This window comes from Notechis scutatus, chromosome 2 (genome assembly GCF_049901735.1).
Source record: "Notechis scutatus isolate UNSWTSFEM ecotype Mainland chromosome 2, rNotScu1.2, whole genome shotgun sequence".
Taxonomy (NCBI): Eukaryota; Metazoa; Chordata; class Lepidosauria; order Squamata; family Elapidae; genus Notechis; species Notechis scutatus.
In genome coordinates this window covers 242,095,996-242,115,211 of record NC_142010.1, presented here as the reverse complement: position 1 = coordinate 242,115,211, position 19,216 = coordinate 242,095,996, and the positions used below count along the sequence as shown (strand labels likewise).

Below are 19,216 nucleotides of genomic sequence, written 5' to 3'. Positions count from 1 at the left end.
TACGTAGGATTAGGTTAACAACTCTTAATGCCTTTTTGGCTATGTAGTTACAGTGAGCTCTAGCACTTAGATCATTAGAGATGAGTATTCCAAGGACCTTGACAGAGTTTGGATCATCAACAAGGTCTTGACTATTCAGCTTGTATTTTATTTTCTGATTTATTTATTTTTTGCCAATATGTAAGACAGAGTATTTATTTGTTGAGATTTGAAGTTGCCATTTGTTTGACCATTCTGACACATAGTCAAGGTATTTTTGAAGGGTAGCAGTATTGTCTGTGGTGTTGAATAGCTTTACATCATCAGCAAAGAGAATGCAGTTGCTCTTAATATGATCACAGAGGTCATTTATGTAGAGTATGAAGAGAGTTGGTCCTAGAACACTGCCTTGGGGGACACCACTATTGACAGGTACAGAATTTGATAGGACACTCCCAATTTTGACCATTTGTTGTCTGTTTGACAGGAATGCTTCTATCCAGTTATGCAGTTGTCCAGAGATTCCATAAGATTTTAGTTTTAGGAGTGGTTTGTCATGTACCACTGAATCAAAGGCTTTACAGAAGTCTATGTAGATTGCGTCTATTGTTTTGCCCTGATCGAGTTGTGTAGTCCATATGTTTTTGCAGTGTAAGAGTTGCAGATTATATGATAGGTTTTTTCTGAAACCAAATTGTTTATTAGAGAGTAGGTTGTTTGTCTTTAAGTGGAGGATAATGGATTGGTTAATAATTGATTCCATGACTTTACAGGTGATGCAGCATAAGGAGATTGGTCTGTAATTTTCAACTAGGCTGGGGTCTCCCTTTTTGAAGATGGGGATGACTTGTGACCATAGGTTAGGCAAGGAGCTGGTCCTGAAAGATTTTTCAAAGATTATCCTTAGAGGTTCGGCTATGGCAGTGGATAGCTTTTTTAAGAAGTAGGCACATATTCCATCCGGTCCAACAGATAGAGATGGTTTTAGATTGCGTAATGCTTTTTCAACATTGTCTTCTGTAAGATCGATGTGTATTAGATCATTGTAGTTTTCTGTGGTTTGGCTAGGAAATACTGGGCATGATCCATTGCTGTTTACAAATACTGCGCCAAAGAATGTGTTAAAGAGGTTGGCTTTAATGGTGTCATCGTTGCAGTCTTTACCATTAGGTCCTTTCAGGGGTGGGATGGACCTTGAGTCTTTTAGTTTGTTGTTTACAAAATCGTAAAAAGTGTGGGTGGAATTGGTGAGTAGAAGGTTTCCCTCTTGTTTAATGTGATAATTGGTGCATTCAGTCTTTATCTGGTGGCATAAATTTTTGTATCAGCTTTTGAAGTTGGCAACGTGACCAGATTTGTTTTTATGCCAGAGTGATCTCTTTTTGGATTTCCTTATTGTTATGGGCAATCTGTTTTTTTTTGTTGTTGTTGTTTTGTGAGTTGTTGTTGGTACATATAGTTTGATGACTCTTTTGACTTCAAGTAAAAATATGTTGTAATGATCTTCAACAGTATTGCATCCAGTGAAGAGAGATTGCCAATCAAGGGATGAGAGATCATTGTCTATAAGATCATAGTTGCCTTTTTTGAAGTTATCATTGGGGATTATGTCATTGTGATGATTTTTGTGTGGGCGTATGTTGAGACAAAAGTCAATCATATTGTGGTCACTGTTGGAAAAGGGTTCTTTAAATTAAACTCAAACTATTGCAGAAGATGAGGTCGAGGTAATTGTTAAGTCTAGTATTGTTGGTTACTAGTTGTTCCAGTCCCAGATTTGTAACAGCATTGTAGAAGGTTGCATGTATGGGTAAATACTGGTGATTTAGAACAACTTACTATGCTAGTGTAAGAATTTTCTAGTCCTTAGAAAATTTTAACTAGGCTCTAAGTTCATATTTGTCTTAAGCATGACTAGATAAGCATTCAACCCAATTTTAGGAAGAAGCCACTGAAATAGTTGGTTGCTCTTTCTTAAAGGTGCAATTTCCGCTTTAAACCCATTGCAGTTTCATTATGCTGCTTCTTTCATCTCTCTGATGATTTAAGAGGTTGTTCTGTACTTCTTGATCTTTTTATTGGCTGACATCTTTGTTCCAACATTCTGCTCGAGAAACTATGGTTCTCACTTTTTAACTATCCTATGGACAGCAGACTAAGATGCTATTTCAACTGATAATATGGAAGGAGAAATGGCTATGGCCCCTGGGGGATCCATATAGGAGGAGGACTTTAAGAAAATCAAGGTGGTGATTGTGTCTCAATGATCAAGCCCCCTTCTCTTTTTTATGCGCCTTTTAGTGTGACACATGTAAAAACATGTGGAGCTTCAACCGTGCACTCACAGTCACCATCTTGCCTTTTTTAACCCCCTCTGCAGATTCCCCTAGACCCATGGGTAACTAAATTAACCAAATCGCTAAGATCTCTCCATCCCATTTTATTGAACATGAAGCCAATGCAATAGGAAGCCTAGAAGGAGCTTGCCACGTTATATTCATGAGGTAGAGAAGAAAGACGCCATTATCTCTCAAACAAATTTGCCCATTTTTCACTCAGCTGCCCACCCAATTAAACTGGCATAATTCCTTATCTGCAAATGGAGACGCTAATTGCATGGGAAAGCATTTTACAGGTTGCAAGATAAATAGATGTAGCAGCATGGCACATGATGGCTATGATGTTAAATCTGGTCTTCAAATGACCAGCATAAAATTTTCTGTATTCATATGTATATGCTCCAAATTGATAACAGACTTGGCAGTATAGTAGTGCTTGCTTTACTGAAACCTTTCTGAGCTGCAATAAATAGCATATCGACAGCATTGCAATTCCATGAATATAATGAAAGACACTAACTTTTTCTAGGAGGAGATAGAGAGGAGACTTTATAAAGATGATATAATGCCTGGTTTTCTAATGGATATGAAATGCTTGAGCAAAGAGGAGTAATGAAAAATCCTTCCAAAAACAGACCAACTCCATGGATGGCAGAAACACTAGAGAGCTAAGGGTAGTCGCCCAATAACAATTGGACTATGACTTTGAAATTTTAAGCATTTCAAAAGCAAAAACGGGGTTGTCTTTGTTAATGGAAATGATGGGAGAGGAAGACACACAAAACAAGTTACCCGTATATACTCGAGTATAAGCCGAGTTTTTCAGCCCATTTTTGTGCTGAAAAAAAACCTCGGCTTATATTCGAGTCAGATTCCCCTCTGAAAAAAAAAATGGTGTGGAGCTCTGGAGCTGGGCAGCCGCTTCCCTGCTTCCGTGTTTCCTTTGCAACTTGTAAGCATGAGGGTAATCGGAAGCAGAAAAGTTCTTGCATGAGGATATATTGTTTTTTCTTTTTTTAACTGTTTTTAGTGGGGGGGAAGACCCACCATCATGTGAGAATGCTCAGACACGAAATCTATCCTCCCGAAAATAAGTGTGTGTGTGTGGGATTTTAACAGAGGGAAGACGTAGGGAGAAGGCAAAAGCAACGGAAGATCCTTCTGGGGAAACTGAGGGGGAGACTCACCCTTGGTCCAGATGAGCCCCCTTCCCCGCCCCTAAGGAAGCAGAGGCAGCCAGCAAGGGCAGGCAAGCCCCACTTCGCGGACTCCAGCCGTCCTCACTCCCACCCAAAGCCATGAAGTCCCCCAATCGCGCAGCCCAGATTCGCCCTCCCCCTCAGGGGGCAGCAACGACGCCCGGTGTTTCCTGAGACAAGAAGCTCCGCCGTGCAATGAAAGCGCCCTGGCTCTAGGCTCGCGGGCTCAGAAAACAACGCGAGCCGAGGTGGCTTCAGCTCAGCTTGGCTTCGTTTCCTCAGCCCCAGCTGCTTTCAGTCCACTCGGGGGGAGGAGGAGGTGGTGGTGTGGTGGTGGCTCGCGTTGTTTTCTGAGCTCTAGGCTCGCAGGCTCAGAAAACAACGCGAGCCGCTGCCGCCACCGCCACCACCTCCTCCTCCTCCTCCTCCTTCTCCCGAGTGGACTGAAAGCAGCTGGGGCTGAGGAAACAAAGCCAAGCGGAGCCGAAGGCACCTCGGCTCGCGTTGTTTTATGAGCCTGCAAGCCTAGAGCCAGGGCGCTTTCATTGCACGGTGGAGCTTCTCGGAAAACGCCGGGCGTCGTTGCTGCCCCTGAGGGGAGGGCGATTCTGGGCTGTGCGATTGGGAAACTTCGTGGCTTAACGCAGGAATTTCTGATTCCCCTTACACGCGCGTGGGATATGCTGCGGGGCGTTTTCTTCCAAACGCCCCACTGGCAGAGAACACTGACTTTCATAGTGAGATCGTTTTCCAAATTAATTGATTCATTTATGATCTCTCTCTCTCCCCGGAATAGTCAAGCCCTTTCCAGCACGCGCAATCCGCTGCCGCCCCTTTTGCACCTTGCAAATGCAAAATCCCGGGGGTTTTGCATTTGCAAGGTGCAAAGGGGCAGCGGCAGATCGCGCCTGCTGGAAAGGGCTTGACTATTCCGGCGAGAGAGAGAGAGAGATCATAAGAACGGCTCTTGCTTTTTTCTTGCAAGGGAGAGAGTGACTCCTGCCTCCCACTGTCATCATCGTCTTCTTCTTTTGGGTTAGTGAATCAATTAAACCTTTCATGATAGTGAGATCGTTTCCCAAATTAATTGATTCACTAACCCAAAGAAGAAGATGATGACAGTGGGGGCAGGAGTCACTCTCTCCCTTGCAAGCCCCCAGTGCCTGGGCTGGCGGCGAGAGCCGTTCTTATGATCTCTCTCTCTCTCTCTCCCTGGAATACAGTCAAGCCCTTTCCAGCACGCGCGCTGCTGATCCCCTTCCGCTTTTGCCCTTGCAAATGCAAAAACCCCGGGATTTTGCATTTGCAAGGTGCAAAGGGGCGATGGCGGATTGCGCGCGTGTGCTGGAAAGGGCTTGACTTTATTCCGGGAGAGAGAGAGAGAGAGAGAGAGATACCATAAGAACGGCTCTTGCTTTTTTCTTGCAAGGGAGAGAGTGACTCCTGCCTACCACTGTCATCATCATCATCTTCTTTTGGGTTAGTGAATCAATTAAACCTTTCATGATAGTGAGGTCGTTTCCCAAATTTCCCTTAAATCAGGGAAGAAATCAGAAACAAACCTTTGGACTGAGGATAAGCCTGTTCCTATGATGCCATTTTTGTTCACTGCAGTGTGAAAAGTGTGAAAAAACACACTTCTTTTTCTTCATCTTCTTGTTCCCTATTTACTGGTCTCTTTCAAAGATAAAATTGTGAACATCAAACTTATTCTCAACTGTCCTAGTGAAAGTTTTTATTGGTATCTATTTTTATTTTTGAAATTTACCAGTAACTGCTGCATTTCCCACCCTCGGCTTATACTCGAGTCAATAAGTTTTCCCAGTTTTTTTTTTGTGGTAAAATTAGGTGCCTCGGCTTATATTCGGGTCGACTTATACTCGAGTATATACGGTATATTTAGAATGACTTTTGTTTCATCAGAATTGTCCATGCAGAATTGTCACTCACCAAATTAATAAGAGTTGTCTAGAGAATCTCTTCATTGTATATGATGATATTCTCAAAATGGGGCTGAAGGAGCAGCCGCACATCAAACATTTTATTTTCACATATGTAGACTGGATATTTTCAGGAAACTCATATTTCTTTTATTAATGCAACCTTTTCTCTGAGTAAAGAGGAAACCTATATATGACATTTTACTTGGTTCAATAGCCTTGTCCTACATTTTTTACTCAGCAACCCAAACCACACATTTCTCTCACACACAGTTAAATGCAAATCTGAAAACCTAAGAAGTATTCTCTCATATCTTTTGTTTTCCACCTCATTAACCATGTTAGTTAAGTATGACAAAGTCTTCATACTAGAAATGAAAAAGAAAATAATTTTGAACATCTTAGTGGTGTTCCAGTTTCACAATGTGTAAAAGAACGCCCTTTATAAGGATGAAACCAACAACCACTTCCTTACCATCCTCAGTGTGTACACATTCTGTACTTTTATGTGGAGAAACACAAAAAAGCAAAGATGGTTCTTCTAATGGGCTTGTGGTTTACTGTTGTGATTTTTCTCCTCGGCATTCCCAGAGGTAAGTGCTAAATTATATTACTTTTTTTGTTCATTTCTTTTCATCGCTGATAATGTCACTTCAGAACAATCAATGGAAGGGTGAGGAGATAAGCTACACAGTTTGTTTCAAAGGTATGGATGTCTCCTTGAATTTGGACAGTGATGAAGAGAAAATAGCTCAGGTCTCCTTCAGGCAGAACTGATACTGGCAGTTGAAGGCCCACAGGAGAGATTCAAAGCTACAGTTGTTAAGAAGATACTTTATTAGAGATACTAGAAAAGCCATGAGTAATGAAAAAAATCAACTGTTGTAAGAGTCAGGATATACATACTGCATATATTTTTGTATACATGCACAAACGCACACATACATATACACAGAAGAGGTCCAAAGTCCAAATCTGACATATTTTCACCTGTTCATGCAACCTCATGGGCTGAGAATCATGCATTAAGTGGCAGGTGTGATTAACATTAATACATTGTTGTACCAGATCAATGAGAGTTTTGCTTATGACCATATCACATTTAACCCACATAATGCCAGAGTTTAGAATTGTATCAGGAAAAGATAACTTCAGTAAAATGCCGGGTTTATCCTTGCATACAAATTGCAATATTTAATTATTAAGGGTTTATATTATTGCATCAGAAACCCAATGTTGCTAAGTATAAGGGCAATGTGAATAGTCCTTATCAGTAATGAATAAATTCACTCCCTTTGTATTTCTTTCTCCCTTTGAGTCTCTCTGCAGCGGAGCTGTCCTGTCAGTTCTGTTGATTAATTGGAGATGTGACTACTAAATTGGTTATTGGGAAAGTGTTGGCAGAGAATACAAACCCAGATGAGAACAGGAAAAAAGAAGTGTCAATCTTCTTCAGCAAAGGCCTAGAATAAAGGGGGGGCGAGAGAGAGAGAGAGAAAAAACCAAAGAATTTTTGTTCTTGTTTTCTTATCTTTTCTCTGTTCCTTCCTCTTTCATTCTTGTTCTCTCAGTTCTATTTCTTTCAATATAGCACAAAATAAATAAAACACTTATTAGATAATTTTGCATTGTATCCATCAATAAAGATTTTTGATTTAAATCAAATGTCTTTATTGATGGATACAATGCAAATAATGAACTTAGTTTATTAAGTTTAATTTAAACTTTAATTTAAAATTCATTGGTACTTAATTTTAGGAGAATCACACTTGCTTAATATTGTTCAGAAAGCATCCAGAATATTTAGCTTTTTAGAATAGGATTGTCAGGCTATCCAGTAACATTGTGCAGTAATGCTCTTGTAGATGCATATCACAATTCATTGAGATATTCAGTATATATGTCGTACAAAAATTACACTTTTTACAGAAGCCTGAAAATTAATCATTACATTTAGCTATTACCAAGCATAATAGAAGGACCCAGCAATCTCCACATTTCTATATGCTTCAGGGTATGTAACCGTACTTCTTCAATCTGGTGTCCTCCAGGTGTAATCCCTGAAAGTCCAAGATAACCGTGCCAAAACTGGAAGTGCTACAGTCCAAAGGTGTGAAATGTGTTACTAAGTGCAAAAAAGCAAGATTGCTTTGGTTGGTTGGTGATACTCCACCATAACCCAAACTGTGGAGCACTTTGTATGATGAAACATTCACATGTTGTGTTGGCTTCTTTTTCCTCTTTAGCTAATGGGTATATCTTAAAGTTGTATTTTGTAACTGGTGATTAGCTTGGCTTCTTCGTTCTATTTAGATCACTGTGTCCAGATCATTGGTGGAAAAGAATCAGTTCCACATTCAAGACCTTTTATGGCCAAGATCAAAGGCTCGACTATTTGTGGGGGAACCCTGATCAAATCAAACTGGGTATTAACAGCAGCTCACTGCAACATGTAAGTTTGGAAGTGTTGCTAGGTTTTTATTTATTTATTTTTAAAATCTTGTTTTATTTATATATATATTCTCAAGCATAACATAGCCCTGCAATTTAGGGATGAGCAAAACCTAAAGTTTAGATCCAAGCAAATTTGTCATCTCTCAGGTAAATTGTTCATTATTTCAACTTCTTGGCATAAATTCTAGGAGTGACAATGAAACAAAGAAATCTATGTTTGTGTATATGTGTATGTGCCTATGTGCATGGTACTAGAATTTTTCAATACAATAAATATGTACAAAAAGAGATTGAAAATAAGAAAAGGGGGAAAAACAGAAAAGGAATTAAAAGAGAAGAAAATACACATTCTTTCCATCAATTATCACTTTATTATTTTCACCATTCTCTTTGACCCAAATGAAGAAATCATCAATTTTATATTTTCTTCTTTCAACAAAAACTCCATGTGAGGTTTCCAGTTTTTCAAAAGAAATTATTATTATTATTTTATTATTTTCCTATATCCAGACTAGAAGGGCTTTGCTATTTTTGCAAATTCAGTTAATGTTATAATCCATCTTCCATCGTAGATACTTCACTACTTTCCCTACCTTTGGCATGCATTAATCTTGCCAGAGTTACCATATGCAATATTGATTTCTCATACTTCTTTTCTAATTCCATGATCATAAAACCCAATAGGAATAATTCTGACCTCATCCCCACCACCCAAAAAAAATCTTGTTTAGGTGATCAGGGTCTGACCAGATGGAACAGCTTGCCCTCGGAAGCTGTGGGAGCGCCATCACTTGAGACTTTCAAGAAGAGATTGGACTGCCATTTGTCAGAAATGGTGTAGGGTGGCCTACTTGGGTGGGGGATTGGACTAGAAGAACTACAAGGTCCCTTCCAATTCTGATTATCTGTTATCTGCTAAAACCATTGCTTGGGCAGGGGGGTTGGACTAGATGACATATAAGGTCCCTTCCAACTCTGATTATCTGTATCAGATGATGGGCCAAAAGTCACAGTAGGAAAAAACTGGGATAAACCAAAAACCTGGGTAAAATAGCAGACAAGATTGTGCTGGCATACTTATCAGCCAGAAATTGGAATCAACTTTCATAGATGATATTAGAGAATTTTTTCTGTTCTCTCAAAAGCCCTCTTACAAATACTTCTTTTTCATGTAAAGCAAAACATGACATTAATAGCGCATGATGCCTTGCACATTACTGGTGTTATTGTTCTTGTGAAAATTGCATATAATTTGACCTCCCTTTGATTTTCAACCTCCATGTATGTGTGAATGTTCCTGTATTGTAATTTATTATTGAACATAACCAGAAATAGGCCATTGAAAGTATTTTACATCTTGTATCAAAAATATATTTACTTTCACTGTTGAAATAATACTCCAATGAAAATTGAAGTAAATGAATATATACTGTACCTAAACCTGCTGTCTCTAAATCTTAAATTTATGTGCCAGGAAATAAACAATGTTCAATATAGTAGAATTTACTTCTGAAGAAACACAGAGGATTGAACTGCCAAATGATAAAACTTAATATTCTTCAGCTGAGATTATAACATATTATACTTGCTAGAAATGAACTTTACTCAATACTTATTTATCCTCTGCTTTTTAGAACAAAAACCACTGAAGTTATTCTTGGAATTCATTCAGAAAAAGACACAACAAAACAAGTTTTCAAAATTAATAAGCACATTCCTCATCCATGCTATGATTCCGTCACAAAGGAGAATGACATTATGCTTCTTCAGGTATATTCTAAAGGATATATATAATTAATATACATGTGAATGACAGCAAGACTAGTTTCTCCTTTTCTTTATGGGTACAGGGAATCCTTAATTTACAGCCACATTTGGGACTGGAACTGCCATTGATAAGCAAAGTAGTTGCTAAATAAATCATGCTAAATTTTATGACCTTTTTTGCTATGGTTATTAAGCAAATCATTGCAGGTATTAAGTGAAGCATTCAAATCCAGCTTCCCCCCACTGACTCTACTTGTCAGAAGACATCTAGGAAATCTGCAAATGGCAATCACATGACCCTAGGCTGTTGCAACTGTCATAAATCCATGCCATTTGCCAAGGGCCCAAATTTTGATCATGTGACCACAGGAAGAGCTGGTCATAAGTCACTTTTCTGAGTGCCATCATAATCTCAAATACCAGCTAAATGAATGATTGTAAATTGAGGACTACCTGGATTGGAGATTGTTGAGATTGTTGAGATCATTGTTGAGATGTGTTGTTTGTTTTACTTGTATATGTATGGCTAAAGCCTCTATTACTGGGGGCTGAATGTCAGGGGGTGGAATCAGTGGTGAATATTTCATTTCAGCTTTGCAACTACAGTCTGGGCTTTGGTTATCTTTCCAAGATCATTCCATCTAGTTTTGGTATGCAGCAGAAAGATTTGACTAGCTACAAGGGGGTTGGGCTCTACAGTTTGTTTCAATTTGCTGCTTCACACACTTTTGCCTTACATCTTGCCTGAAACTTGTTGCATTCAGTTCCCTCCTAGTAAAAGTACCATTTCTCTGAATCTATGGAGCTAAGGTTTTTTTCTTTCCTAGGGAGTGGACAGTGTCTGCCTTGACATAGCTGTGTGTACTCATGCAGAAAGCAGTGTACAAGGGATTTATCTCTAGCCTTGAGAAGGGAGGGCGAGAAAAAGAAACAATTATTTACCCATGTTGTTGATCTGGCCTACTTCAAAGGGCTGACAAGCAACCCATAAGAGGAGCCTGAGAGTTGAGGACCAGTTGATAGGAACCACCACTGACAATGGCATCAGTGGAATAAAGAATATTCTCACACTTATGTGTTGGAAACATTCTTTTCCCTTTCATTTCAGAGAAGGAGAGCAGGAGGAAGGAATTCATATTTCTATATAAATGATCAGCAGGTGTAAAATTACACATATTGAAGAAGTTCAAAGTATTAATGTTGTTACTATTCCTATTACCATTTGTTTTTATTGCAAGGGGCTCCGATGGTATAAATTCTCAGACTCATTGCATCGGCACAATATTGTAATGTAGGTCAGGCTGAGATACGGTGACTCTCCAAGGTACAAGTCTAACATACAATGCATTAGACTCCATATTGACTGTTAATGTAAGGACTAATCTCTTTTGCCTTCTCTCTTGTCCCATTTAAGCTTAATAAAGAAGCAAAACTTGACAAGAATGTCGCCATCGTCAAGCTTCCTCGGGTGTATAGTGACCTCAAGGCAGGAACACAGTGTCTGGTAGCTGGTTGGGGGATTACTAAGAGTGGAAGCAAAACACCATCAGATGTCCTCCGTGAAGTTAATGTTACTGTCATTGCAAGAAGCACCTGCAATGATCAAAAGCACTATAATTCTCGGCTTTTCGTGACAAAGAATATGGTCTGTGCTGGTGACAAGAGAGGAGGCAAGGATGCATGTTCTGTAAGTATATCTATCTACGTGCTCTGAATTTTTGAAACTCAAAAATAGTATATGGCAAGCAGAATTTGTGCATTTTTCAGAACACTAGTCTGAAGTGCAGCTGCCACTTTGTCTGCCTAAATGTGGCTACATTCTCCACCTATTTAGGATTCACACTTGTAGAATAGATTGTATCTTTATACAGCTAAAAGCATTTGGTCATTTCGTCATCAAAAAAGGGTATGGCTGGCAGTGATGGGAGTAAGCTAAAGCACAAACACACAAAGAGATACATGCATACAGAAACAGATACACCCTTCTCCTCTCCTCCCCTCTCCTCCCCTCTCTCCCCTCTCCCCTCCCCTCTCTCCTCCTCTCTCCTCTCCCCTTCCGTCTCTCCTCCCATCTCCCCTCTCTTCCCCTCTCCTCTCCTCTCCCCTTCCCTCTCCTCTCCTTTCCACGTTTCCTTCAAAAGTGTTGGGAAAAAATACATTTTCTCATATTCTGAAATAGTGAAATACGCAGGGGGGACAAGTATATATGTAACATCAGAAATAAAGTGCCATTTTAGATTTAGGTTTATTTGTCTGTTTTGTAGATTTCCATCTACCTCTCTTTCAGTTCAAGGATTCCCTCTTCCCATCTTTTCCTCAGCCTATTAACTCTGCAAGATAGGTTTAACTGAGAGAGATCAACAGAACAGAGACCAAGAGACACTCAGTCGGGTGGAGGGGTGGCTGAAGAGGGAGAAAAAAAGTCAAGATGGAAGCCAAAACCAGGCAATCAAAGTCCTGCCCCCCTTTTTTTTACATGCTTCAGGGCAGAAGTTTGATTCTCTAACCAGGATGGGCATAGTTCTCCACTTCCGGCCAAGCTATTCCAAAGTGAATAGCTTGGCAGGAAGTGAAATCCTACTGAGAAATCCTCCTCTGCCCCCCCTCCTTCCAGTCCCCTGAATGAGACACTTGCAGGGCCCCCTCCCAGACAGCCAAAATTGGAAGGATACAGTCCCAAAGATAACGAAGGCCCACGCTACTCAGAGCTTTATACATAAAAACAAGTCTCTTGAATTTGAACAGGACCTGCCAGCAACCAGAGTATCTCCCGCTGAGATGTTACCATGTTTGGCTAAGCTGGTTAGCAAAAGTCAGAGGAAAGCTAGTGCGCTTTGTGTGAATTGCAGCTTCTGAATCATCTTTGGGGCAGCGCCTTGTAAAATGAACTATAGTAGTCTAACCAGAAGGCAGCAATGGCATGAACCCTTCATTATTGTATATTATAATTGTTCCTTAAAAAGAGAAAAGCATACAGAGTCGCTGTATCAGTCAGATGGGCAGCATGGAGATTTAATGAATATATATATATATATATATATATATATATATATATATATATATATATATATATATATATATATATATATATATATGTGTGTGTGTGTGTGTGTGTGTGTGTGTTTTCTGAGGTTCTCGCAGGTATTTGTATGTGGATCTTTGGTTATTCGGGTTTTCTCCCGCCATGAAGATGCGGCACGACCATGAACTCGAAGCCAAACAGCAGGATCACAGCTCACTAGCTCAAATCCCCAGCAACTAAGACTAACCTGAGCACAACCAAGCCCCCACCTGAACAGAACACGCCTCCAGCCAATCAGAACACGGCCAACCCCCAACCAATCAGAACACAGCCAAACCCCAACCAATGAGAACACACCCCACCCAATCAGAACACAGCCAAGCCCCCACCCAAACAAGTCACACCCCCACTAGCAGTTAAAAGGAAGAAGCAGCTACAAGCTCACATCACTCTGAGAAGCACAGAGCTGAAGACAGAAGCCTGAAGATGATGAATGAGACTTCATCGAAACGTTGCCTAGATACTTCCAATCTTACGTGGGAGAAAACCCGAATAACCAAAGATCCATATATATATATATATATATATATATATATATATATATATATATATATATATATTCTTAAGAATAAATATATTCTTAAATTTTTGCGGTACTTACATGTATGGCATTCAGCTTTGTTCGGTATTTTCCCACGTCATTGTAGTTGTGCTTTTAAAGTTGTAGCAACGTTTCAGCAGAATCTCATCTGCCATCATCAGACTTCAGAAGTCTGATGATGGCAGATGAGATTCTGCTGAAACGTTGCTACAACTTTAAAAGCACAACTACAATGACGTGGAAAATACCCCGAACAAAGCTGAATGAATATATATATATATATATATATATATATATATATATATATATATATATATATATATATATATTTATATATATATATATATATGGATCTTTTCTCCCGCGTAAGATTGGAAGTATCTAGGCAACGTTTCGATGAAGTCTCATTCATCTTCAGGCTTCTGTCTTCAGCTCTGTGCTTCTCAGAGTGATGTGAGCTTGCAGCTGCTTCTTCCTTTTAACTGCTAGTGGGTGTGACTTGATTGGGTGAGGGCTTGGCTGTGTTCTGATTGGGTGGGGGTGTTCTCATTGGTTGGGGTTTGGCTGTGTTCTGATTGGTGGGGGTTGGCATGTTCTGATTGGCTAGAGGTGTGTTCTGTTCAGGTGGGGCTTGGCTGTGCTCAGGTTGGTCTTAGTTACTGGGGGATTTGAGCTGGTGAGTTGTGATCTTGCTGTTTGGCTTCGAGTTCGTGGTCATGCTGCATCTTCATGGTGGGGGTCAGTTCGCTTCATGTATGGCTCAGAGGGGTTTGAAGTGGGTAGTGATGCAGCTGCAGTGCGGCTTCTGGTCTGTGGTCGTGTCTCATCTTCTGTGTGGGTGTGAGTCTGCTTTTTACGTGGAAGATGATGAAGATGATGAATGAGACTTCATCGAAATGTTGCCTAGATACTTCCAATCTTACGCGGGAGAAAACCCGAATAACCAAAGATCCACATACAAATACCCACGAGAACCTCAGAAAACAAACAAACAAACATACATACATACATACATACATACATACATACACACACACACACACACACACACACACACACACACACACACATATATATATATATATATATATATATATATATATATATATATATATATATATATATATGGATCTTTGGTTACGAAATCCCTTGCACCGCCTGACCCACCACATACATTGGACAAACTAACAGAAGAATAAGTGCACGCATTGAAGAACATAAGAACTCAATCAAAAAAGAAGAACCGATCTCTTCCCTGGTCCAACACCTCAAAGCCAGAGGACATGAGATTGACTTTAAAAATAAAAGAACTATCGCCAAATCCGAACACTTCAACAACAGAATAATCAGAGAAGCCATAGAGATAGAAAAACGCCCACACAGCATGAATAAAAGAGATGACACCTCCCGCTTACCAGTCATTTGGAAACCCGCCCTCATGAACAGACGAGTGCCTAACATGATGAATGACACCAGACCCACACCCACGAGGGCCACACAAGATGCCACCACCACACTTCCACATAAAAAGCAGACTCACACCCACACAGAAGATGAGACACGACCACAGACCAGAAGCCGCACTGCAGCTGCATCACTACCCACTTCAAACCCCTCTGAGCCATACATGAAGCGAACTGACCCCCACCATGAAGATGCAGCAGGACCACGAACTCGAAGCCAAACAGCAAGATCACAGCTCACCAGCTCAAATCCCCCAGTAACTAAGACCAACCTGAGCACAACCAAGCCCCCACCTGAACAGAACACACCTCCAGCCAATCAGAACATGGCCAACCCCCAACCAATCAGAACACAGCCAAACCCCAACCAATGAGAACACACCTCACCCAATCAGAAAACAGCCAAGCCCCCACCCAATCAAGTCACACCCCCACTAGCAGTTAAAAGGAAGAAGCAGCTGCAAGCTCACATCACTCTGAGAAGCACAGAGCTGAAGACAGAAGCCTGAAGATGATGAATGAGACTTCATCGAAACGTTGCCTAGATACTTCCAATCTTACGCGGAGAAAACCCGAATAACCAAAGATCCACATACAAATACCCTGAGAACCTCAGAAAATATATATATATATATATATATACACACACATACATACACACACACATACACACACAACTACTGCAAATAATGCAAAAGTTCTCTTCTCCCACCCTTTTTTCTCCCTTGCGCAGGGTGATTCTGGTGGCCCTTTGATGTGCAAAGGGGAACAAAGAGCCATCGTTTCCTGTGGTATAAAATGTGGAAAGCCTCAGTATCCTGGTATCTACACCCTTCTGACAAATAAATATTCTCATTGGATAAAGAGTGTTATACAAGGCAGCTTATAGAATTATCATTTGATGTTGACATTCTTTTTTATTATATTCATTCATTATGATTTCTTGAAGACAATCTTTTCCAGCTTTTTCCCTCCAGATATATTTGACTAGTCACACCACACTCAGCTAGTACAACCATTGAGCCTGCTGGCTAAAAATAATAGTGACTTCAGATGAATTCATCTGAAGGGTAACTGATCAGTTTGGGTATTTAGGTTTTCTATTTAAGTGCAACTTCATCACAAAGTTTTCTTTTCCTTTATAAAAGCTAAGCACGAGTTTCTAGAAATTCTTTCTCTTTATTTTTCTCTCTCTGTGTGTGTGTGCACTTACTCTACTAGATAAAGTTATTCCCATGTTTATCACAAATAAAATGGTAGTATATTTCCAGAAAGCAGAAGAAAATAAATCCTTGTTGAAAACCATCTTGTTATTGATTTTTTGTTGACATTGTTCATCTGTGCTATGTATCCAATATTTGCTTGTGGCAAACTTCACACTTTTTCTGTATTTGGAAGAATGAATTTCTGTGCTGGGAATAGCTTCTAAATGCCTTTCTATGGGATGGCATATGATAATTGGACTTCTCTTAGAATTAGAGGTTCTTTGGAATTGCAAAGTTCCCAGATTGCATACCTTATGCCCTTATCATTGGAGACTTCTTATGAATCTATACACCACTTTTATGAGTGGCGATGTGAGAGAACTGAAAGCATTGGAACCACTTGCCTCCTGCAGTTAGAAGTCTTCATCACTCAATGTTGTCAAACTGAGATGATATGAGGCAGGGGATTGACTACAAGAGTAATTTATCTATAAGGCATGACATGTATGATAAACATACTGTGAAGGAAGTGAGAGGACATCAAGCCAACAAGCTCAAATTTTTTCATGCATTGCTCGGAAGAAAGAAGTCAAGGAGCGATTTTGACTTTTGTTAAGGATTTGGGGAGAAATTAGAACAGAGAGCTATATACACTTGCTCCAGGATATGTACAGAGAAAGCCAAATGCTTACGATAAACTTAATGGGACTTGCACTACAGTCACAAATAGGATGAGGAGGAAGGGTTAACAATTTTGGTTCATCTAGTGAGGGGCTGGATCTTGAATAAGCTGACAGAAATCAGATTATATTACCAAAATCATGTGAATATAGACTGTAAGTTAACAACAATAATACTGCTAACTTCAGAGCAGACTTGACTAGAACATTTCATAATGTATCTATTGGCTTGCAAGATTCTCTGTGGAACATTTCAAATAATAACACCTAGCACTGATAAAGGTGATGGTAAATTTACCTGCTTCAGTTTTTATCATTTTCCAAAGTTGGCAGTCCTCAATAGAGTAGAACAGAGTAGAGATCCAATTATCCCACAATGAGACTACAACTACAGAACTTTTCCTTCTTTCCTTTGAAACTCAGCTCAAACCTGGTCTGCCCGCATTTTAAGATTAGCATTAGGCCAAGCTTATCACCAGCAGAGAATACATTTTAATATCCATTTATTGTACCTATCAACATTATAAATTCAGTTAGAACCTCTAAGGTTATAACAGCAAATATGCGAGTAGGACTTTTCTGTTCTTAGACAATATTTATTTGCAGTATGTGTAATCGTCTTCAGAGCAATTTTATTTTGAATTGAAACCACAAAGGAAACCCAGGTTGTGTTCTAGGAATCATTATGACATCTTCGAATAACAGTATACCCTCTAATGCACATTCATTGAATTCATAAATTCTCCAAAGCATCCACTGTTAATGAAAGGAAAATTACACATAAAAAACATATGTAGAGGATGGGGTAATATTTGGAAATAGGCCGTTTATGTAGGGGAATGTACATCCAGGAAGATCCCAGCTCATCAAAAGCTTTTGATGAACTCGACCAACACTTAAAGAAGCCATTTAAAAGAAGTTTAACAGAGGCTGATGGGAATCAAATATATAAGTCCATGGATGATTTACGCTATTCTTGTGTTTGGGAACAGTGGCTTATGACACACACTTATCACTCTATATAGCAAGAGCAGCTTGAAACCATGAAGCCTTTCATATATTTCTACTCATAAACTGAGGCAAAAAAGAATTTATTTTCTTTTTCACTCAGTTCCACACCTGAACAGCTTGCTCTGTAGCCATGTTTGAAACAAGAATGAATAGAGGTGTGCGTGTGTGTGTGTGTGCGTGCATGCAGTGCAATGTTTGAACCCTGCCAATACAATACAATTGCAAGAACACAAGAACATACTGTACAATGCAAAGATATTCTATGCAAGGATAGGATGGACATCTGTTGTTTTTTCTCCAGGCTTGATTCAAGATGCTAGTATCTATCTATCTATCTATCTGTCTACCTACCTACCTACCTATCCATCCATCCATCCATCCATCCATCCATCCATCCATCCATCCATCCATCCATCCATCCATCCATCCATCCATCCATCTATCTATCTATCTATCTATCTATCTATCTATCTATCTATCTATCTATCTATCTATCTATCTATCAGTGAAGACACTTGAGAGGATAGATCTATTTCTTTCCAGAATTTGCAATGTGAGGCCAGTCCCATGACCTGTGTTCTAGATAAGTGAAATTGGAGAATACTTTGCTTTTTTATAGCACTTCCCAACCAAGGAATCTTACCTTGATTAACTTTTAAATGGCTGGTGAAGTCAACATTGTTTGGTGAAACTTTTAATAATAAATCCTTCTGTATGGGTTTTTAATTACTCTTTATTTCCAAGGCATCAAATATTGTTCAGCATTTTCATCTGATATCCTTTTCATTGATTACGGCTCAGCTTTTAATACCATCATTCCAGATATACTGATTAAGAAGTTGCTAGAAATGGGCCTCTCTTCTCACATCTGCTGTTGGATAAAGGACTTTCTTACTAACAGACCCCAAACTGTTAGGATTGGCAGCTATTTTCCCTCCACTCTTGCTCTCAGCGCTGGCTCTCCACAGGGTTGTGTGCTGAGCCCCCTTTTGTATTCACTCTACACCTACGACTGCACTCCCTCTTGTCCCACTAACTCTATAATAAAATTTGCAGATGACACCACCTTGGTGAGACTCATATCAGGAGAAGACGAGACGGCCTATAGGTCAGAAGTTCTCAGACTGGTCTTGTGGTGCAAGAGTCATAACCTCACCCTGAACATCAAAAAGACCAAAGAATTGATTATAGACTTCAGAAGATGCAAAGCAGAGTCTCTCCCACTATATATCAATGGAGACTGTGTGGAAAGTGTTCATAGTTTAAATTTCTAGGAACTCATATTTCCGACAACCTTACTTGGTCAGTCCACACGATGGCCATTGCAAAGAAGGCCCAAAAGCACCTGCACTTTCTGAGGCTGCTGAAAAAGAATGGTCTGGGTGAGAAGTTGCTGGTTACTTTTTACCGTTCTACCATCGAGAGCATTTTGGCATACTGTGTAACGGTGTGGTATGCTGGATGCTCTGCAGTGGATAAGAAGATGCTCCAGAGAGTTATAAACACAGCACAAAATATCTTCGGTTGCTCTTTCTTCTTTGGAAGAGATTGCGAAG

At 39.8% G+C, this 19,216-nt stretch overlaps 1 protein-coding gene across 1 annotated transcript; it reads left to right on the top strand.

The window, feature by feature from the left end:
- Positions 1–5,941: 5,941 nt before the first annotated feature.
- Positions 5,942–16,069, top strand: LOC113430291 (granzyme A-like). The gene is made up of 5 exons (XM_087958427.1): positions 5,942–6,050; positions 7,771–7,909; positions 9,546–9,681; positions 11,093–11,365; positions 15,498–16,069. Exons 1-5 carry the CDS (start codon positions 5,990–5,992, stop codon positions 15,651–15,653), a joined length of 765 nt encoding a protein of 254 aa, XP_087814553.1. The 5' UTR covers positions 5,942–5,989; the 3' UTR covers positions 15,654–16,069.
- The last annotated feature ends 3,147 nt before the right edge of the window (positions 16,070–19,216 follow it).

Excerpts from the sequence above, each read along its gene's own strand:
- LOC113430291 (XM_087958427.1), top strand. The coding sequence starts at position 5,990 with ATGGTTCTTCTAATGGGCTTGTGGTTTACTGTTGTGATTTTTCTCCTC. Across the intron at positions 9,682-11,092 it reads ATGACATTATGCTTCTTCAG|CTTAATAAAGAAGCAAAACT; the intron begins GTATATTCTAAA and ends GTCCCATTTAAG. Across the intron at positions 11,366-15,497 it reads GAGGCAAGGATGCATGTTCT|GGTGATTCTGGTGGCCCTTT; the intron begins GTAAGTATATCT and ends TCCCTTGCGCAG.